Source organism: Alexandromys fortis, unplaced genomic scaffold (genome assembly GCF_014885135.2).
Source record: "Alexandromys fortis isolate MF-2015 unplaced genomic scaffold, M_Fortis_MF-2015_v1.1 scaffold_128, whole genome shotgun sequence".
Classification (NCBI taxonomy): Eukaryota; Metazoa; Chordata; class Mammalia; order Rodentia; family Cricetidae; genus Alexandromys; species Alexandromys fortis.
In genome coordinates this window covers 92,835-115,398 of record NW_026068012.1, presented here as the reverse complement: position 1 = coordinate 115,398, position 22,564 = coordinate 92,835, and the positions used below count along the sequence as shown (strand labels likewise).

General features: G+C 47.7%; 1 protein-coding gene and 1 long non-coding RNA gene across 16 annotated transcripts in view; both read left to right on the top strand.

Annotated features, from left to right (window-relative positions):
- Nucleotides 1-22,564, top strand: part of Setd4 (SET domain containing 4) — an 83,320-nt gene that overhangs the window by 1,710 nt on the left and 59,046 nt on the right. For 5 of the 15 annotated variants that reach the window (XM_050162008.1, XM_050162010.1, XM_050162007.1 and 2 more), the window contains exons 2-9: nt 4,365-4,460; nt 7,344-7,381; nt 12,613-12,701; nt 15,099-15,528; nt 16,895-17,069; nt 18,604-18,685; nt 19,800-19,880; nt 21,914-22,037. In XM_050162008.1, coding sequence (XP_050017965.1) covers nt 4,365-4,460; nt 7,344-7,381; nt 12,613-12,701; nt 15,099-15,528; nt 16,895-17,069; nt 18,604-18,685; nt 19,800-19,880; nt 21,914-22,037 — 1,115 coding nt within the window. Of the gene's footprint in view, nt 1-39; nt 1,443-1,846; nt 1,944-4,288; nt 4,461-6,582; nt 6,607-7,343; nt 7,382-12,612; nt 12,702-15,098; nt 15,529-16,894; nt 17,070-17,202; nt 18,686-19,799; nt 19,881-21,913; nt 22,038-22,564 lie in introns of those variants that run through there. The other 10 variants (XM_050162009.1, XM_050162013.1, XM_050162012.1 and 7 more) reach the window with 7 other exon arrangements.
- The window catches only part of LOC126513577 (uncharacterized), a 3,575-nt gene continuing 3,057 nt past the window's right edge, over nt 22,047-22,564 (top strand). Inside the window, exon 1 of the long non-coding RNA XR_007595386.1 lies at nt 22,047-22,554. This is a non-coding gene — a long non-coding RNA (uncharacterized lncRNA). The remainder of the gene's footprint in view (nt 22,555-22,564) is intronic.

The window sequence follows — 22,564 nt, the reverse complement described above, 5'->3', positions numbered from 1 at the left end:
CTCTCTCTGTCCCCCCCCCCCCCAGGCAGGCCCCAAAGGGATCTGTCTTATCTTGTGTATAAAGAAAGGTGTTTTACCTACACACAGTTCGTGCAGTGCGTGTGGAGGCCAGAAGAGGACATCAGCTCCCCTAGGACTGGGATTACACTTGGGCACTAGGGATTCTGTAGGAGCAGCAGGAGCTCTCAACCACTGAGCCATCTCTCCAGCTGCCCCCATCTTTTAATTTAGAATTTTCCTGAATTTTATTATTATTTTGTTTTTTAGAAACAGGGTTTCCTCTGTGTAGCTTTGGAGTCTGTTCAGGAACTGACTCCAGGCTGGCGTTGAACTCACATAGATCTGCCTGCCTCTGCCCCCCCCCCCCAAGTGCTGGGATTAAAGGTGTGTGCCACCAATGCCCGACTTCAACTTTATTTTTCCTCACTATTTCTTGTTTAGTTTTATGTCTTAGCGTACATCTTCCAAAAATGCTTGCATTAATTTCTGTTAATTCCTACAGTTGGTTCCCACTCTGTTGCCTGTATTTCCTGGATTTTCCCTTTTTGGAAAGCTTTCGAGAGACTAATGTAGAAAGCAGTAGTTATTCTTTTGTCTCCTGCTCATCTCCGGCTTATGTTCCTATCTTGGTTTTCATTTTCTCTCTAACGTAGTTATATTTATTCCTAGACCCTAGTGTCTAAAAATCTAGTTGACACTGATGGGGGTTTATTTCTTCTTTCTAAGACTTTTGAGCTGATGGGTGCCTCAAGGACTGTGTATTCTTTTTGGTATTTATTGTTATTTTATGTGTGTGGGTGTTCTGCCTTCACAGAAATCTGTGCATTACATGTATGCTATGTACGTACTCACTGAGCCCTGTCTCCAGTTCCCGTGTGTCCTTGAGCGCTGCTGGCATCAACGTTAGCTGGCACTGGACTGTGAAAGTCACAAAAGGCTGCGTCTAGGAAGTCAGCTGTGAGAATCTAGTCAGCAGGACCTCCAGATGGTTTTGTTTCCTCTTTTTAATGCTGCTACCCTTGTTCCTCACGTTGTGGTGACCCCTGCCATACAATTATCTCACTGCTATGTTGTAGTGCTATTTTGTTTGTTTTAACAAAAAAAGCTCGCCTGAAGATCAGAGCGCAGAGCTAAGCCACTAGAGGCCAGGCGGTGGGGGCACACATCTTTAATTCCAGTGAGTTCGAGGTCACCTTGGGATACACTAGATTGAATCCAGTCTCAAAGAGAAACAGAGCTCACACCTTTGATCTCAGCACTTGGGATCCCACACCTTTAATCCCAGCACTAGGGAGACAGGAGTGATGTGGCTGGGTGGAGAGAGGAAGACAAGGCAGGAGGAGACCAGAGCTCAGAGATGCAGTCTGAGGCCTCAGTCTGAAGTAGTCAGTCTAAGGAACAGTCAGAACAGGATCGCTCCTTTGGTCTGAGCAGTGGTAGAGGTAAGAACTCTAATGCCTGATTGCTCTGCTTCTCTGATCTTCCAGCATTAACCCCTCGGTCTGACTGTGGGTTTTTATTAGTAATACCTATTAGAATTTGTGCCATACTACATCATAACTGTAATTTTGCTACTGTTATGAATTGTACTATAAATATCTGATGTGCAGGATATATGATGTGGGACCTCCGTGACCTCCATAGTTGAGACCCAAGTGACCCACAGGTTTAGAGGACACATTATGGTTATTTGTTACTGCAGGGATCCTGATTTATCACACCTTTTAAGAGTGTACACACCTTTTAAGAAAAGGATTTTTAAAAAAATGAAAACATTCACCAAAATGTGTATGTGTATATTTACTCATCCACCTAGTGAGTAGGGCTGAGACTCTCCTTATTTTAGGTTGAGCGACGCAGGGGCTCTCGTTTTAATATGCAGAAGAGAAGAGGAAGAACGGGGAGAGTCAGAAGGCGAAGACGGTGCTGTGACTCCAGAGGAGGTGACTGGGGAGGGGTCCTGTGTGCTCACAGTGTTCCTCGTGGGAGAGCCCTGTGTGGAGGAGGGTCTGCTCACACAGCATTAATCAAAACTCTTCCCTTTAGCCTCAGGCAGGCTCTTGAGACAAGGGCACAAAGCAGCCACATTCTTCACCAAAATATCACAACAACGATCTCTAGGCAACATAATAAAATTCTCCTCTGAAATCTCTTGAGCCCCCAGCAGTTCAAGTAACGCTTAGCACCACTGTCTTCCCTGTTCCTACTCATATGAATTATTAAGCAGTGATTAAAGCATTCCACTGCTTTCCTAACCCAAAGTGCCAAAGTCCAAAGTCCTGCAAGCAAAAGCATGGTCAGGCCTATCACAGCAATACCGGTACCAATTTCCGTTATAGTTAGGGTTTCTATTGCTGCGAAGAGACACTTTGAGCACCTCAACTCTTTGTTAAAGAAAACATTTAATTGAGGTGGCGACTTACAGTTGAGAGATGCAATTCTTCTTTGCCATGGCAGGGAGTGTGGCAGTGGACAGGCAGACAGCAGCAGGAAGTAGGTCCAGGTACTGGGCAGTGTCTTGGTCATAGGAAACCTCAAAGCCCGCCCCCACAGTGACACACTTCCTTCAACAAGACCACACCCACCTCAATAGAGGCACACCTCCTAATAGTGCCTCTCCTTATGAGATTATGGGGGCCATTACATATAAGCTACCACAGTATCTCTCTCTCTCTCTCTCTCTCTCTCTCTCTCTCTCTCTCTCTCTCTCTCTGAGACCGAGTATATCAAGCAGAATAACTTGTAGTAGAGGCTGGAAAATGTAGCATCAAGGTTCTGGATGACTTGGTTCCTCATGTGGTGAGGACATCTGTGTTCCTACTTTTGTTGGAAAGGGGTGCTGGCCATCAGATCTATGTCTTCAGGCATAAGTGCACGCTGTACCACTGAGATACATCCTCAGTCCCCTCTCATAAAGCCACCATCATGAAGATCCTCCCTGTGACTTCTTAACCACTGAGCCATCTCTCCAGCCCCACACTGTGTCTTCTAACCCTGGTTGTTCACTTTAGACTCCATTTCCAGCTCTCATGAGATCTTCAGTATATATCTAAAAGAAACATAAAATCTAAAAGTCATGTTTATTATGTACCTTTTACTTGTTGTCAGCAGTATTTTATAGCTTTTGATGTATAAGTCATTATCTATACAAACATCTACATATATATTTGGTTCTATTAAGAATTTCATATTTTGTCAGGCAGTGGTGGTGCACACCTTTAATCCCAGCACTTGGGAGGCAGAGACACGTTCTCTAGAGTTTGAGGCCAGCCTGGTCTACAGACTGAGATCCAGGACAGCTTGGGCTACACAGAGAAACCCTGTCTCAAAAAAAAAAAAAAAACCCAAAAAACAAAAAGCAAAAAACAACCCCCCCAATCCAAAATTTATATTTTAGTAGCATTTTTGGAATTTGATTTTTTTTAGTTATTACTAATATATGTAAATATAATTAAGTTTTTATATATTGATTTTTTATCTTACAACTTTGCTAAATTCATATGTTGTTTTGATATTTTTCTTAGATATTCCATGATTATACTTATGTGTTCTGAAAATTTTGTTTTGTCCCCCACTTTGGTTCTTTTATTTATTTTCCTTTATTACACTGGTTAAATAGCTTTTATCTTTTTGAGGTAAAATGAGAGATGTCTATCTTTTTCTTGTTCCTTATGTTACAGGAGATCACTTAACTTTTCACTATTGTAGGCTATTTGTATACTGTGTGGAGATACATTGCTGTGATTGGTTCAATAAAGAGCTGAATGGGCAATAGCTAGGCAGGAGGTATAGGCACAGAGAGAGGAAGTAGGGGAGATCATTGAGATGCAGAGGAGATGCCAATGAGACATGGAAGGAGTTGGACATACAGAATGAAAGAGACGTAAAAAGCCACATGGTGAAATGTAGATCAATAGAACAGGTTAATTTCAGCTTGAGAGCAAGTTAGGAATAAGCCTGAGCTATAGGCCGGGCTTCTGCGGTAACTCTCAGTGTTATTGTTTGGGAGCTGGCTTGCTGGGCAGAGACAGACTCATTACATTTCCATGTTAGTGTGGCAGCTGCATGGTGGTGCTGGGAATGGCCATAGCCCCTGCCCTGTCATCTCACCCCCTACCAGTGTTTTTGTTGTATATTATTTATCTGGCTTGGAAATTTCCTTCTGTCTTCCTTCTGGTGATTTTTATCAGATTGATGTTAGATTTTTATCAAATATTTTTGTGCATGTATTGAAATAATCATATAGCAAATGACTTTTCTGTTTAGTGTGTATCATTTTCATTTTTAGCGAGATTCATTCCCTTTGTGATCTGCCTGTCTGATACAACGCTGTTAATGTGGTGTGTCCCTGCCTCTCCTGACAGTGAACGAGAGCCACAGACCTGAGTTTATAGAGCTGAAAAGATGGCTGAAAGATAGGAAGTTTGAAGACACAGGCTTAGTACCTGCCTGCTTTCCAGGTGAGAGTCGTGTGGAAGGCAAGGGACGGGGTGGGGGGAGGCAGGGGTGGTTCCTGCAGTGGCTCTGTCATTTCCGGAAGCACATCTATTGCTGTATTTGGGCTTTGCCGTTTGTGCTTTACTCTGCTTTTCTGTGGAAGGGAATGACAGATGAGGAAGAAAACTTACATTTGAAGATGGAGAATAATAAAAGTAAGAAAGATGAAGCCATGAGGCCAGCTGTGGTACACGCCTTTAATCCCAGCACTCAGGAGGCAGAGGCAGGCGGATCTCTGTGAGTTTGAGGCCAGCCTGGTCTATATAATGAGACCTTCTCTCAAATTTAAGAAAAAAGAAAAGGGAAGTAGATGTAGCCATGAATAAGGACAACATGTGAAGACAAAGTCTTAGCACTTGTGGGAGGGCAGCGTTAGATGTGTCTTTAAAGAGCCCATGTGACCGATAGAACCAGTGACCTGAACCTGAGGGACACACCTCACAGTGCTCATTTTCCTTTGCACTTGGGGAACCCTAATTAAACAACCTTGAGATTTCGTCTCACCCCGGTCAGAATGGCTGATGTCAACAAAACACCTGGCAGCACATGCTGGCTGGCTGTAGAGAAAGATGCCCCCATTCACTGCTGGCAGGAAGGCAGATGGATCTTCTACTCCAGATACCAGTACAGAGAATCCTCAAAAAAACTGAAAAGGTGAATCTACCATATGACGGAGCTGTATCCACTCCTTGGCATATGTCCCAAGGACTCAACAGATCCTTGTTCAGCCGTGTTCATTGCTGCTCTAGCCACAATAGCCAGGAAATGGAAATGGCCTGAATGTTCTTCAGCGGATGAACGAGTAGTCAAAATGGTGGTGTGCTCAGTGGAGTTCTGTTCAACTGTACAGAAAAAGGAAAGTGTGAAATTGTAGGGAAATGGATGGACCTAGAAAAGATCACACTGTGTGAGGTAACCCAGTCCCAGGAAGGTAAACAGTGGTTCTTATCTCCAAAGCCTCAGATGTAAGTGTGCTGCCACCCACTTTAGGGCAGACCGCCTCAGAGACCACAACTGGACGCACTGCAGAGATCATGGGTACCCAGCCCCAGCAGACACATCTACACCACAGTGTCTGCATCTGGGGCTCGGGGAATGTCTCTGAGGAAGAACGTGTGTAAGAGCCGGAAACCAGGATGTCTGCTGTGCTGTGAAACAGTCTCTCGTGGAAATGACTGCACACACAAGACCAGAAGGATGGCAGTAGCAATGGGCATGATAATGTAGAAGGGGGATACTTTGTGGCTCCCACCGCTAGACAGAGAGCTGATGACTATTAGGCGAATATGCCGCACCCAGGCACGGACTTCCTTATTGATGAGCCAGCACAAAGCGGTCAGCCTTGAAATGAGAAAACTTGAGACTGTTAAGTTAGAAGTTTGGGTGTTCCTGGAACCTCAGCCTGAAGGAAAGACCTGGGCTGAGTCCTCAAAGGCACGACACTTGTGTTCTGACCGTAGGACTGCTCAGCCGTATCCCTTGAGGTTTAGCAGTGTTTGGGGAACCGTGCAGGCGGTTGGGATTGTCCCGGGCCCAGGAAGGGTACAGTTATCTGAGGGTGCAGCATGCTTCAGGCACACTTGAGGTGCTTCTTCTGTGCCATGGTGTGGCTCCAGGGGAGGGACCCTTGGTGTGGCCCTCAGCAAATACTGTCCCTCAGGCAGTTTGGGTCTCTTCTCTCATGTTGGAGGAGCACTCTGCCCGCTCCCACGGTAATCTGAACCGAGGCAGGTTACCGTTTTCTGGAATTTGATAGCTTCTTATGGAGGCTAAGTTGGCATTAGTTTGGATCTATTTCTCAGAAGTTGGGCAATGTCCTATGGACATGGGTGGGTGGCATCTGCAGAGCAGACAATGTGCCCTTCGGGAGGACTAGGGTCTGGTGTAGCAGAGACAGTTCTGCAGTTGGGACCCATTGTTCTTCACACGCTCGACCACTTTCCCTCTTGCCGCTCATTACTTCTTTTACCTCCCAGGGTGACTGATTTCCCACGTGGCCCCAGCTGAGAGGTGGACATGATGGCTCTCCCTGTGGGCCATTTGCACATGGTGGCTCTGGAAGATTCGAGCTGCCAGTCTGAATAGCAACACAGAGGATAATTGTCACTTGTAGGTTATAGAGCTGGATGTTTGCCATAGTGAACTGTGGATACATTCAGGGAGGCAAAAGGGGGAAGGGCTTAAGGTAAACTGGAAGGGTTACGTAGTTATTCTGAAACAGTTGTCCACAGCCACAGAATCCCAAGGGCAGTGCGAGTCTAGGGTCGGACACTGACTGCTGGGCAGGTGTCTTCTCATGACGTCATGATGTCATGATGTCAAGTTAGAGTTTAGCAGAATAGTTTGTGCTAGTTCCTATTGTAAGACAATTAAGTATGAAGTGTCTCCCTTTTTGACTCTCTGACTTCACCTGTCAGGGTTTGACACAAATGCCTCCATTTTGTTCTTGACAACATTCACAGGACCGTCTTTGGTCAACGTCTCCACTGGTGTGAACTATATTGTCAGCCAAGGACAGGACGTTTAACTCTGTGTTTGTATGTCAAAGCCTGGTCACTGAGTCACTTTCTTAGGTTGTAGCTCATCCTGGGAAGTGTCAGCATTGTCCCTGTGTCAAGGTCCTTAGATCTTGACCTAGAACCCAGCTTTGCTGTTCCAGGAACACAAACCCACAGAGAGGCCAGGTCATCTTTTAGAATAGCTTCCTGATCCCATCTCCTTGGGAGGGAAAGCCAAGAGACCTACCTGCAGCACGGCACTGTTAGGACCTTTTTTTAGTCCTCAAGGGGGCCCCCAAGATCTCAAGGTATAGTAGGATTTACCTCTCCATGTTTTGATTCTTCTAGGAACAGGAAGAGGGCTGATGAGCAGAACGTCACTGCAGGTGAGAACAGCTTCTTTATCCCGGGGGTTCAAGATTGACCCCTGCTTTGTGTGTGTGGGGGGGTGTGCATGTGTGTGTGTGTATGTATGTACATGCATGTTGCTCGCATGAAGGGAATCAAATGTGCTTCTCCTGTGCAGCCATATCTCTTACTTACCAAATAGATATGTTGGTTAGGATTATGCCAAGGAAGCCTGGTTTGCTGTGTAAAGACAGACATCCAAGTCCTTCTGCTGACACAGCATTGAGCGTGGTTTGTTGTCACTTAAACAAGCATACAGGGGACAGATGATCTGTCCTCAGGACACGACCTTCAGTCCGTTGCTCTGAGTTTGAACTGCAGGAGGGGATGGTAGGAGTGCTGGTTTCCTGCCCTTCCCTTTGAGGATGGTCTGGCCCCAGGGGCTGCCAAGGTATGAAGGCCTGCTGTCTTTTCCCTGGCCCTGTGCTCTCTGAGTGAACGCTTAGGAGGAAGAGTCAGCCCGGGTAGGGTGCTGAGTGTACTGTAGCACATTAGAGCCTAGATGGGGTCTGTGATGGTGGTGTGGGCTGCTCTTGTCTGGTATGTGTGCTGTGCCGGAGAGCAGGAACATGCTGGGAGTTGGCCCTAGAGCCCATCCCACAGCATGGCTCAGGCCTCCAGCTTCTGTTTCCTTGCCTGGAAAATGACTTTGATGATGTAACTCATCTCTGTGGTCCCCTTTTTCTTTTGTTTCTTTTTTTTTGTGCTATTTAAAAGTACCATCCACTATACATTTTTCTCAATAGTTACAAATCAATTTATTTATTTTTAAATCACATAAATTTGTTTATCAAAATGTTTTTGTGCTGGTGTTTGTACCTAGGGTCTTACGCAGGCTAAGCACACATTCTGCCACCATGCTACAGCCAATTCCCTAAGTTTATTTTTAAATTCCTTAATTTATCTCAACTTAGTCCTGTATGTGTGTTCAGCCAAAAGAATGTACATTTCTGTGCTGTAATTTTATAATGCTGTTGTTTTCTTTTGTCGTTTTTAAGTGTGTAGTCCAGTACTCATGAGTAGAGCCATACGAGGGTGCAGTATTTCTACTTTTTCTTACTTAAACCACTTTAAAATAAAGATTATTCGTGTGTGTTTTGATGACGTGCGTGTGTGTGTGTGTGTGTGTGTGATCACACGGCACTGTGCATGTGTGGAACAGGACAGCTCTGGAGCTGGTTCTCTCTGTCCTGTTTTACACGGGCTCTGGGGCTGAGCTCACACCAGGCTTGTGTGGCAAGTGCTCCCCCTGAGTATTTCTGTTTCCGAGGCTGTCACTAGGACGGAGAGCCGTAGCTACACGGAGGAGAGCCGTAGCTGGCATGTGCAGCCATGCTTGGGGGGGACCATGCCTAGACTGTGAAGTCACAGCCACGCTGGCTGTTCTCCTTCCAGTTTTTAAGGTAGGGTTTTTGTACGTAGCCCAGCCTGGCTGGAGGTTGAGCATGTAACTCAGGCCAGTCGCAAATGCTCCATCCTTCTGCTCCCACCTCTGCAGTGCTGGGGTTCCGGTGTATGCCGCCACAGTACCTGGGCCCAGGCACTTTAAGATGTGTGTTTTTATGAAACTTTTTGAAAGTAGAGATGTATGTTATATGCAGTGGAAGGTACAGATCCTGAATGTATATTTGATGTATTATATATTATACATATTTTATAATGAGTATGCTCAAGTTTTTTGTTGTTGTGAGAAACACTGACCAAAAGCAGCTTGAGGAATGAGTTAATAGTACATCCTCGAGGGAGGTCAGGGTAGAGCCTCTGGCTGGAATCTGAAGGCAGGGACTGAAACAGAGACCACGGGAACCGCTTCCTGTCTTGCTTTTCATGGCTTGTTCCACCTGCTCTCTTGTACAGTATGGGACCACCTGCCCGGGGCCGCATCCTCCACAGTAGGATGTGCCCTCACATCAGTCACTAATGAAGAGAATGCCCTACAGGGGTGCCCACAGGCCACCCCACAGCAGGCCTCCTGTCCCACGTAACTCTAGTTCATTTCAAGTTGACAAAAACTAACCACTATCACCCTGACACAAAAATAGGCCATCATTAAATCATAGCTCTTCTGTTCTTGTTTCTCTCCAAGATTCCCTGGTAACACTGTAGTGTAAACCTTGGAAAAATCAAGGACTGGTTAAAATAGCACCACCAGGCACACAGCCTTCCCTCCTCCCCCAGCTGCCTCTGGACCTTGGCTGCTCTCCTCCTCCATGGCCTGATTTCTCCTAAGTGCAGGGACCCAGGCCTTCAGCTTTTACCTTGGGTAACGACACCCTCTATAGAGCTGTCACCTCTACGCTGTGATGGTCCTTATCTTTTGGAATCTTGGCTGACCCGAAGTTGATGGTCACCCTCGTCCACTGTGGCATTCTGGTACCCCACAGTGAAGCAGACCCACAAGCTGAGGCAGCTGCAGAGACAGGAGTGGGCTGGGCACCAAGCTGGATGAGTAGTCCTTGTGGTAAGAGGACTGGACGGATGGACAGCTGGTGGAGAAGGACAGCAGGCAGGTGACAGCTGGCGCTGGGCCTAGCAGCCCTCCTCCCAGACCTCACAGCCTGCTGTGGCTCCCACCTCTAAGTACGTCTGCATTGTAGCTCTGCCTTCTGCAGGGACCATGACAGCACCTCTTCTTGGGGCTGCTGCCGTCTGATGTCACAGTCGGGGGTGTGGCCCTCCAGGAATTAAGGACAAACTAGAGAGGTTCTTTGGCCATTGTGAGAAGATTTTGACTGAAGCGGGAGGGAATGTTACCATTCCTGGTCAGGTCCAGGCCTTGATGACCGGGTCTGTTAGATGCAGCTGCTTCCCATGAGCCAGTTGGCAGCTTAAATGAGATTTAACATCTATTAGACATGATACATATAGGTGTCCAATCTCGCTGGTCTGCTGTTTCAACACGGACACTGCAGAGGTCCCGGGAAACACATGATATGAAACAGTATTGGAAAAGAAGCCACAGATACACCGTCACTAGCCCATTCTGCTCCCTGTTTCAGGATGCCTTGCAGCTCTGGACACAGGAGCTGAGCAGAAGCAAAGGTTTCTCCAGTCATCTTCCCATTGGTCAGGCATAAACCCTTCTTCCACTGCTCTCTGGAGAGCCAGGAGATCAGGAGCCTGACAGCTTGTGATCATGAGAGGCAAGTTCTTCAGAACTTGCCATTGGTCACAAACCTTATGCCTCAGCCCTAATATTGTGCTTTATTCACCTTGTGCAAATGCTAACATCCTGAAGAGTTCCAAGGACAGATGCTGTGAAATGAAGTGTTATCCTGGGCTCATCCATGAGAAGCTGCTGCTTTGTATGCGGATGTGAGGGACACGTGAGAACATTGTTCAGAGTTGCACATCTGTGAAGAGTATAGCCTGCCAAAGACAGCACACATCTTGTGAGCTCCGAGGAGCTGAGGACATTCCTAGTTTAGCACTGCTTTCTGGGGGGATGATAGCGTTTGTAATGGCAAATTCAGGAAGCTTCAAGGGCAGGCTTGGCGACCCTCACCTTAGTGGAGGCAGAGGCAGGCAAATCTCTGAATTCAAGGCCAGTCTGTTCTATAGAGTGAGTTCCAGGACAGTCAGGGCTAGCTACATAAAGAGACCGAGTCTCAAAACTAAGTAAGTAAGTAACTAGATAAATGGATTTCTTGGTATTCCTGTCTTTTCAGAAGACAATAGGGTTTCTTCTGGGGCCTGGACATGGCTAGGTGAGACATGCCTCTTCGCTGGGGCAGCCTTCTTCAGGAAGATCCACTCAAGGAAATAGCTGTTGAGACAAGTATTCACAGAAGTGGAGCCTTCTAGTGTTGATAAGAAACATCACAGAATAGAATATGATCTGAAAGTGAGGCTTGAGAAGAAGTGGACTATCAAAATACAGGCCAACGATGATGCGTGATTTGAATGAATGAATTGCAGTCCTTTATCCACCATGTTAAATTCTTCTTTTCCTGTGGGTAACACTTCTCCTGTAAATCACACTGTGGTAAAGTGGAAGTGTGCTGTCAGGGAAAGCTGTGCTATCCATGTGCAGAACTGGATGCAGTCTTTTAAGAAAGAGGCTGAAGCAAGACGAAGTATAGAGAGAGATTTTTGTTAACATTATTTCTAAAATATTTAAACACATTTTCATTAATTTTCTTTAACACCTAAGTAAGTCTTGCAAGACTGTTTTAATTCTCATCAGACCTGTTTTAGGTGTGCAGCAATGAAAAGAGAAGTCACACAGGCAAAGTCAGAAGTTCTTATATCTGTTACCTAGTTGTCTTTCTCAGTTGGCTTCCATTTTTATATTTTGTTTATTACTATATAAAATGTATCTTTTGGTGGTTTGAATTCTTTTATTTTTAAAAATACTTTATTCCGGCTGTTTTAGTTTTATTTGTTTCAAAGAAATTCTGAGCCATGAAAATATTTGTTACAATAAACAAAATTCTTGGGACTTAGAGGAAAAAAAAAAATACTTCCTAAGTCCAAAAGGGAAGAACCAAGGCTTAAAAACAGCCATGCTCAATCAGAGCCCAGCAGTGCATCCCGGGATTGTGTCGCTCATTGTCTGGCCTGGGGCTCATATCTTCTGGGCTCTGCCCTCCATAGCAGCTTGTTTTGTAGGCTGAGGCCAGCTTCACTCTACACCTGCTGCTGTCCTCGTGGTCATCTCCTTCTCCTGGCTCTCTAATACGCTGGAGTGTCCGCTGAAGTTGAGGCCGTATCTCTACCAATGGCCTCTCCTGGCTTCTGACATCGCCAAACCTCAACTTCTCTTCAAGGCCTCTTCAGTCATGATGTTTCTATTGCAGCAGAGGCTGCACCTTCATCAGTGACCTCTCATGGATCTCACAGTGCTGAGCCTTAGCACTGTGATCCCTTCCTGCCTTCAAACCAGTGCCATCTGAAGGATTCCCCACTGGACCACAGCCTCTATGTCCTGGTGCTGAGGAAGTACTCCCCAGGTTTATTTCAGTGATGCTGGTCTCTTGTTAATCACAGCTAATTTTTAAGCCAAGCTAATTATCATTGATTGTCTTGGTAAAGCAAAGATTTTACTTCCACAGAGTCTAGCATAGGAATGGCCCTAATATAGTCTGTGCTTCTCTTATTGCGAGCCAGGCCTGCTCTGTCTGCACTCTAGGGGGCTCTTGATATATAAAGATGCTATTCCGTGTTTGCAAAGCTGAGGTGTCCTAAACTCTACTTTCTCTTTGTCAAGGAGGGAGAGATGATTATTTCATTGCCTGAAAGCTGTCTGCTCACCACGGACACTGTGATTCGAAGCTCCTTAGGCCCCTACATCAAGAAGTAAGTGACCACACCTCGCACACCTGGTCTGATTCAAAGTTCCGTAGGGCCCAAGTCAAGAAGTAAGTGACCACACCTTGCACAGCTGGTGTGATTTGAAGCTCCGTAGGGTTCTATATCCAGAAGTAAGTGACCACACCTTGCACAGCTGGTGTGATTCGTAGCTCCATAGGGCCCTATATCAAGAAGTTAGTGACCCTTGCACCCCTGGTGCCAGTGTGAACGGTTCCTTGAGAGTTTCTACCACTGCAGATGTGTCATGACTGACACGGCATGAGATGGCCATGCTCTTGTCCAGCCTAGAAACACTTGGTGTGATTTGAAAGATTTATTCTCTTCTAGGTTTGCTCTTAGTTCACTGGGAACTGTGTTTCTAAGGTCTTGAGTAGGCTGCCTGGGGTGCGGGTGTGAACCCTGTTCTTATTTACTAAGAAGTGAACATGAAATGGAATGGTGTACATGATGCATCTTGCAGATGCTTCTTCCCTGTCTTGGTTGACCCTATTGTACCTGCTTGACTTCTTCAGCTGTGAACGGATTTAGCCTTAGGGAAGAGTTGGCTTTAGTTAGGGATGAAGGAGAGCAGGCAGTGTGGGATTTGACACTGGGGAGGAGTTGGCTTTAGCTAGGGGTGAAGGTGATCAGGCAGTGTAGGTTGAGATCCTTGTTCCAGGGCACATGGTGAGGAGCTTTGGTTTGAGGGTATCCTGAGCATAGAGTGAGAACCTCAGCAGAAGTGATTTCTACATTTTGAGGGTTCAACCAAAGATTGTGCTGTTACATAACCCAAGCCTCCGCCCCCATTCTTTATGGGCCTGTGTAGAGGCAAGGGTGCTCTGAATCCTTATTTTCTGAATCACTCAGAGGTTGCAGTAGAAGTGGGTAACGTGGGAATCTGGACTTCAAAAGGGAATGTTAGCATTGCGAAGCCTGTGTACGCCGTAGGGGCTGTTTGTGAGTAGTTATTCAGATGCAGCCACACAATTTGTATTAGAACCCATACGTTTAGGACAGAAGCTCAAAGTGTCTAATGGGCGGACAGTTTCTATCTGTCGGCATTGCCCAGTAGAACTCAGCAGTGGTGGAGATGCTTTGTTTCACATTATCTAAGATGTCAATCACAAATGCCCTGCTGAGTAACTGGAATGTGGCTTGCTTTATTAAATGACTCTTAAGCATTGCTTAACTATAAATAATTTAAATCAAAATAGTTCCGTAAGCCAGTGTTCGCTGGATTGATGCTGCACCTCTGGATCTTTCTACCCCTCACCCTCCCTGTAGTATATGTCTTTATAGGGTGAAACCCAGGAGCTTATAGAGAAAGTTTCAGCTGTGCGGTGGTGGGGCATACCTTTAATCCCAGCCCTTGGGAGGCAGAGGCAGATGGATCTCTGTGAGTTTGAAGCCTGTAACTGGAAGGTTTTTTATCCCACTTGGTCCTGCAGCCATTCCTAAAATAACCACTCAGAGGCTTAATATTAATTACATACTGTTTGGTCTGTTAGCTCAGGCTTATTATTAACCAACTCTTACAACTTAAATTTACCCCTTTCTATTATTCTATACTTTTTACTATCCAGGTTCATGGCTTGTTACCTCACATCTTGCTTGTCTAACAGCTGCTGTATCCCTCAACTCCACCTTCTTTCTTCCTGTTTGACTTTCCCACCTTGCTATATTCTGCCCTGCCATAGGCCAAAGCAGCTTCTTTATTAACCAATGGTAATAAAACATATTCACAGTATACAGAGGGGCATCCTACATTATTGTCCAGCCTGGTCTATAGAGTGAGTTCCAGGACAGCTAGAGCTACACAGAGAAACCCTGTCTCAGAAAAAAAGGGGGAATAGGGAGAAAGAAATAAAAAAGCTTTCACCAGGAAAACCAGGCTGGAAACAAGATTTCTTTCTTTCTTTATTTAATTTTTGAAAAATGACTCTTACCTACTAACCACAGAAATGGCATTGATGGAAAAGAGAACATAGACCATGTTGGGTGTGCTCTAGAGAGAGAACATAGACCATGTTGGGTGTGCTCTGGGGAGAACATAGACCGTGTTGAGTGTGTGCTGGAGAGAACATAGACCATGTTGGGTGTGCTCTAGAGAGAACATAGACCATGTTGGGTGTGCTCTAGAGAGAACTTAGACTGTGTTGGATGTGCTCTAGAGAGAGAACATAGACTGTGTTGGGTGTGCTCTGGGGAGAACATAGACCATGTTGGGTGCACTGGAGAGAACATAGACCGTGTTGGGTGCGCTGGACAGACACAGCCATAGGAAAGATGCCTCTGTCTTGGGTAGAGCATCAACAACTTGAGCATATTTCCTCTGAAGCAAACCAAACTGTTTGGCCGAGGCTACACTTTAATTCCTTTGATTTGTCTTCATTTTACAAGGTGGAAGCCTCCTCCATCTCCCCTGCTGGCCCTGTGCACATTTTTAGTCTCAGAGAAGCACCTAGGTGATCAGTCCCTCTGGAAGTCTTACCTGGACATTTTACCCTCTTCGTATACCTGCCCGGTCTGCTGGGAGCCAGAAGTGGTAGATCTTCTGCCCGAACCTTTAAGGACAAAGGCGGAGGAACAGAGAGCCCACGTGCAGGACTTGTTTGCCTCCTCCAGAGCCTTCTTCGCCTCCCTGCAGCCTCTGTTTGCGGAGTCTGTGGACAGCATTTTCAGCTACAGTGCCTTCCTGTGGGCCTGGTGCACTGTGAACACCAGAGCTGTGTACCTGCGGTCCACGAGGCAGGACAGCCTTTCCGCGGAGCCAGACACATGTGCGCTCGCTCCCTACCTGGATCTGCTCAACCACAGCCCACATGTCCAGGTGAGAAGCTGGCATGGACACGTGTCCTGTTGTTTTAGAATTCCAACATGTGGAGTCGAGAATGAAGTAGTGGAGGTATAAGCTGCTTCAGGTAACTGTGTTAGACCAATCTTTCTGCAGCCACATTTTGTTCCCAGCCCTGATGTAATTCTAGCAAGCTCTCTGCGTTTGTACTGCATCACTCTCCAGGCCTGCAGGGCCCTGTGCTGAGCCCCTGGGCCTTTCAGTCCAGACCGTCTTTCCTTCCCAGCCTTCAGGACCCTGTGGTCTAGCTTTCCTTCCCAGCCTTCAGGACCGGGGTGCTTTCTAGCTTTCCTTCCTGCCCCACCCCTTCTACACTTGGTGGTGTAGCTGTCTGCTCATGTGTCTTTGTTCTGACTGGGGATTGTTTGTGCCTCTCCAGTGGACTCAAGGCTTTGTGGCCTTCTGTTGTTCCTCTTTGAAGCCTCAGTGGCCAGGACAAGGCTTGATTATGGAGCAGATGAGAACCTGTGTGAACAGGAGTCTGCGGGCCATGAAAGAACTCCTAATGATAGCCACGACGCCCTCTCCCTCAGCCCTTTCCTCACTGGACACGCTGGAGATAAATGTGTTTGCATGGCGTGCTGGGAGAAAGGCTAGCCGAGGAAGGCCAGGCTTGGAGGGCCGAGAGGAAGCGCTCCGTCAGCTCACCCGAAACCTATTTAGGGTTTGGGATCTGCACCTTTGCTGTCTCCTAAGAGACACGCCACCAGGAAGAGATCAGTATCACCTTGTCATTTCACACGACAGTGGGAAGACCCCAGAAGGTCCTGCTTGTCTTCTTGGCCCTGGGAGGCATTTCCCACAGTCTCCAGCATGCGAGTCCAGTGTTAGGTGAAAGGTCATAGGATGCTGGACATAGGGGCTCAGTCCCCAGCCGCTTCGCTTTGATCTTACTGGTGTGTTTGTGGGCATTTGCACTTCAGTGATTTTCTAGACAATCATGGGAGGACATGACCACAGCTGGACGATGGGAGCCTGAGGGCCAGAGCTGCAAAAGACCTTTGTAGGCTCACGGACTATAAACAAATGAAACTGTGGCCAAGTCCAGCCTCACGGCTTTTGACAACCGATGGTCTTAGCACCACCGCATTGTCTTCCATTCCTGACCAGAGTCAGAGGCCATGTGTTTGGCCATTTTCAGAGCCCGTGGTTGGACCTCCTCCCTCACCAACAGGTAAAGGTGAGATGAGGAAACAGGCCCAAGTGCAGCTGTACCGTTCCCCACCTGTGGCCGGCTTTGTCACCGGGCATTTCAAACTGCATGGTACTACAGTTAATATGGTAACTTGGTGAGCCTTTGAGATTAGGCTAAAATGAGAAATCTTATGCCTTTCCCCTGTAGGTAAAAGCAGCATTCAATGAGAAAACCGGCTGCTATGAGATCAGAACGGCCTCACGCTGTCGGAAGCACGAGGAAGTGTTTATCTGCTATGGCCCCCATGATAACCAGCGGCTGCTCCTGGAGTATGGCTTTGTGTCCACCTGCAATCCTCATGCCTGTGTTCCTGTCCCCGGAGGTTGGTGTCAGTGCTGTGCTCCCTGAGGTCGTGTCGGGTCCTGCTGTAGTAGAAGGAGGCTGGAAGGCATCCTTCACTTGTGGCTTCAGGGAGCGCTAGCCTTGCCTCTGCTGATTGGATGTCTATGTTGCAGTAAAGACAACAAAACTGATTGGTTCTGAGGCTGCGATGAACTGAGAAGGTGGAGTGGGAGGAGAGCTGCTTAGGAAGTGATTGACAGCTGAGCGGATGCAGATCTCTGTACTGAGCAGAAACATAGTAAGCCCACATGGGTGAGTGGCTGGAGCGTCCCAGCATATAGTCGAGGTATTTATGTGTAGGCTCCGATGGATGTAGACCCTCTCAGAGATGCTGTCCACCCTCTAGGCAGAATGACAATTATGCTTCTTAGATTAGAGATAGAAGAGCCTGAACTGGGCCACTGAGATGGGTCCGTGGGTAAAGGGGCTTGCCACAAAGCCTGATGGTGTGAGTTCAATTCTCAGGACCTGCAGGGAGGAGAGGAGGAGAGAACTAATCGCTGCAAATTGTCCTTATGTGTTGCACATACAACACATAAAATAAATACGTGTAATAATTTTTTAAAAGGAAAATGCGAGCAGGGCCTTGTACAGTGAGTCCGAGAGCCAGCTCTGAGATGGCCTCATCCGAGGTCTCGCAGTTGCCGTACGATGGCTCTAACTGCAGACAGTTGCTGGGTAAATCACTGAACAGCAGCTACATTGGTTAGAAGTGGCCTGAGGATCAGCTCAGAGGCAGGAGAGTTGCCTGGCATCTGCAAGTCCCTCACTGAAGGAAAGGGAAGGCTCGTTTTTTGTCAGAATTACACCCAAAGCCCTGTTTTGTTTTTGTTTTATAAAATGCAGAACTGAACTTATCATCACTTCCAAACAGACATCTTTTGTTTGCTCTCTCCTTCAAAAACGTTTGTCGGTTTTCACATGTTCACGTGTGGCTGCAGCCGCTGATCGTGGACTGCTGCAGACAGAGTTGCCATCCATCCTCCCTGTGTTCCTGTGCAGCCTCTTCCTGGCCCTGTCTCCCAGCAGGGGCTCTGGCGTCTTCGTCTTGGCTTGTTCTACTGTGGATATGCTTAGTGGTGGTGGTGTGTATCTGTGTGTGCGTGTGTGTCTGTGTGTGCACACGCGTGTACGCGCATGCGTGTGTATGTGTGTCTGTGTGCACGTGTGTGCACATGTGTATATGCGTGTGCATGTGTGCATGTGTATGTGTGTATGTGTCTGTGTGTGCATGTGTGTCTGTGTGTCTTTGTGTGTGTACATGTGTGTCTGTGTGTGCATGCGTGTGTGTGTGTGTGTGTGTGTGTGTGTGTGAACCTCGCTTTTCCACATTCTGCCCTCAGCCTTGGAAACCTTACATTTTTTCAGGGACCCTGACCTCGGGAGTTGCCCTGAGGAGGACACTGGTGTGGGTCAGGAAGCACTCTTGATTATATGGGGTGGTCATGGGAGGGAAGTCAGCTGGAGGGCATGCACTGAGTTCTGTCCTCTGACATAATCTCTCTCCGACCTAGAGACGCTGGTTAAGTACCTCCCAGCAGCTGACAAACAGGTGCACAGGAAGATGTCCATTCTGAAGGAGCGCGGCTTTACAGAGTGAGTGCTTTTGGAATTTCCATGCAAACACTGAGGGTTCTGGTCCTGCCTCTGTATTAGCTGATGGCTGGGTATTTATTAGGTCTTACCCTGTGCTAAAGTTGTGCTCGGTGTTGTGGACACTCAAGGAGTGGACTGTGAGAGTCAAGCTTGAAACAGTCCCGTCCATGTCGTGAGGTGGGTCATGTTCAGGTGGGGTTATCATCACAAGCTAGGCTGACCCCTAGCAGAACCCATCCACTGGCGTCAGGGGCAGTGAGAGACAGACCCCCAAACTCACCCTCTGACATCTTCTTTTCTGTATAAATCATGGTTTTCCATGGCTTGCAACTGTGAGGCTGCTGGCTGGGGTAGCTGCGTGTTTGCTCTCCGGGATGATCTGAGGCCTCACTGTGAACTGTGTGGTGTGGTTACCAGGCCTCTTGCTGTGGTCCCCTAAACCAGGTTCAATGTCTTACAGAAATTGATTGGAAAATGGTTTTTCACCCTGTCTTAGGGTTACTATTGCTATGATAAAACACCATGATCAAAAGCAGGCTGGAAAGGATAGGGTTTATTTGGTTTACAATTCTACATCATAGTCTGTCTCTGAAGGAAGTCAGGACAGGAGTTCAAGCAGGGCTGGAACCTGCAGGGGCTGATTCAGGAGCCATGGAGGGAGCTGCTTGCTGGCTTGTTCTCAGTGGCTTGCTCAGCCTGCTTTCTTACAGAACCCAGGACCAGCAGCCCAGGACGGCAGGCACCACCCACCATGGACTGGGGCCTTCCCCAACAACCACTAAGAGCCTTATAGGCAAACCTATAGCTTGATCTTACTGAGAGATTTTTCTTAATTGAAATTCCCTCTTGTCCAGTGACCCTAGCTTGTATCAAGTTGGCAAAACCATACCAGAAGAGTCAGAACACAAGTTCCATTGTGTGGAATGAACCACAGACTGTCCTGTACCCTGGCTTTATTCACAGAATCCACAGACTCAGTATCTTACACTACTTTGACCTTTGTGGAGGTGACCTAACATCTGTGCCTGGTTAAAGCCACTGCCAGGGTCCTTAGGTGTTCGCCATGGTGCCGTTTCTGAGTGCTAGATTTGCTGATGTCGGTCTTCTCTTGTAGAAATCTGACATTTGGATGGGATGGACCGTCTTGGAGGCTGCTCACAGCTCTTAAGTTGCTGTGTCTGGAAGCTGAGAAATTGTAAGTTTCACCTGCATTGCTTTTCTTTGTTTCTTGAGACGGGGTTTCTCTGTGTAGCCCTGGCTGTCCCAGAACTCACTGTAGACCAGGCTGGGCTTGAACTCAGAGATCTGTCTGCTCTGTCTCCTGAGTGCTGGGATTGAAGGTATGTGCCACCACAGCCCGGCTCCTGCATTGCTTTTCCTCGGTGCCTGCTTCTTGGTAAACATTAAAAGCGTTTGTCTGGGGAGTTAGCAGTGGAGGGCAGAAGAGCAGGCTGTGCCCTGGTGCTGCTGTTGTGAGAACCCACCCAGCCTTTAGGAATACTCCGCACTCTGGTCAGGTGTCCCCAGGTGTCTCCTGGTGACCTGGTGCCACTGTTGAGTACCCACCCAGCCTTTAGGAGTACTCCGCACTCTGGCCAGCTGTCCCCAGGTGTCTCCTGGTGACCTGGTGCCACTGTCAGCATGGGCACACCAGAGGCGTGTCTCTGAGTAGGCGGGTTTTCCTTGCAGCAAGCAAGTACATAACTGTGCCCTGTCTGGTCCCGTGTTTCCCCCACCCCCAGTTCTCTCCTGGGGTTGATCTAGAAGCCCTGCTGAAGGACTGTTCCATGAGAGGAGGCAGGTAGAGGAGCCCCAGTGCAGACATGCACCCTGGTTAGGCTCCTTAATATCCCTAAGGAACTACCAGTGGCTTCTCAGAGCTGCCTGTCCACCCTCATGGCTGTGCTCTGGTCATCCCTGGAACTCCTCCAGGCCCAGGACTGATTTGACAGCAGCTGCCTTACTGCTGCCCAGTACGTTAGGCAAGTGTCCAGCAGTGAGTAGGAACAGCCCCGGCACAGCTCTGTCGTTCTTCCGGCACGTCTTACTCTTTTCTATGGGGACTCAGAAGTAAGTTTCCTCCTGGTCTTAATCCCAGAAATGTAGTTGAGTCATGTTCTGGGCTGATTGGCACCACAGCAGTTTTACTTCCATGGGAATTAAATTTTCTAAAAAATAATTGCATATAGAAATATTGAAAAAATTAAGAAAAAGTTAGTTGTAGATAAAGAAAAATAGAAAAATATGTATGCACAATTGTCTTATCATTTTTTACTGTATGTAGGCAAGTGGGTCATAGAACGTGAAAAAGTCTCACAATTGGTTTCCAGCCGTGTGGACTGTAGGTGACACTTGCCGCAGTCAGTGCTCTGTTGCTGTGAAGACACCATGACCACAGCAACTTTGTAAAAGAAAGCATTTACCTGGGGCTGGCTTACAGTTTTAGAGGCTGCGGAGGTTTGAGGATGAATGGCCCCATGGACTCATTTGTTTGAACAGTTGGCCCTAGGAGGTGTGGCCTTGTAGAGTAGGTGTGGCCTCATTGTAGGAAGTGTGCACTGTGAGGCAGGCTTTGAGGTCTCATATACACAGGTACACAGTCTCCTTCTGCTGCCTGCAGATCAAGATATAGAACTTAGAACTCCTAGCTCCTTCTCCAGCACTATGTCTGTCTGTGTGCTGCCCTATTTCCCACCATGACGATGATGACATCTGAAACTGGAAGCCAGCCCCAGTTAAATGTTTTCATTTATAAGAGTTGCTGTGGTCACAGTGTCTCGTCACAGCAAGAGAAACCCTGACTAAACAGAGGTCTAGTCTATCTTCATCATTGCGGGGAGGATGGTGGTGTGCAGGCAGACAAGGTGCCGGAGAGCGAGCCGAGAGTTCCACATCTAGACCTGCGGGCAGCAGGAAGAGAGAGCCACTGGCCTGGCTTGGACTTTTCAAACTTCAAAGCCCACCCCCAGTGACATAATTCCTACATCAACAAGACCACACCTCCTGATAGTGCCATTCTCTGTGAGCGTGTGGGGGCCGGCTACATTCAGATGACCACACTGTGGCTTCCATTCAGGAACTGCAGCGGTATCACAGGTTTAGGGGCGAACCTCCTGTGCCCAGAGGAACAGGGAGGGGCATGGCTTGTGTGCGATGCTGCCAGGTGACCGCTGTCTCCCGTAGCTGGGGGACCTGCCGAACTCATCTTGTTGGACATTCTGATTCCAGTACGTCCTGGAAAAAGGTACTTCTTGGCGAAGTGATCTCAGATGCAAACGAGAAGACAAGCTTGGGTGTGGCCCGGAAAATATGCTCTGACTTCATCGAGGAGACCCGTGCTGTGCTGCGCAAGGTGCGTCCCTGAGGCTGCTGGGCTCAGTTCTAGTCCCGACAGTCGTGAGACTCTCCCAACAGCAAACGTTTGGTCACCTTTATATCTGACGTGTTAACACAGTTACACCTAAAGTTATATATACAGTACCAGGGAGACGGCCCAACAGATCCTTGCTGTGCTCATGTGAGGGCCAGAGTTCAGATGGCAGCACAAATGTAGAAGTTGGGTGTGGCAGCTGGCGTGCCTGTAGCTCAGCCAGCCTCGTCCAGAGCGCCAAGGATCAAGTGAGAGACTGCGGATCACACTACAGGGGGACAGCAGTAGGAGCTGGCACTCAGCCTCTGGCCAAGCCGTGTGCAGGCACAGGCCGGTCTGGAAGGTTTACATGCTGTGTGTGATGTACAGGCCAGTCTGGAAGGTTTACATGCTGTGTGTGATGCAGGGGCCAGTCTGGAAGGTTTACATGCAGTGTGTGATGCAGGGGCCAGTCTGGAAGGTTTACATGCAGTGTGTGATGCAGGGGCCAGACTGGAAGGTTTACATGC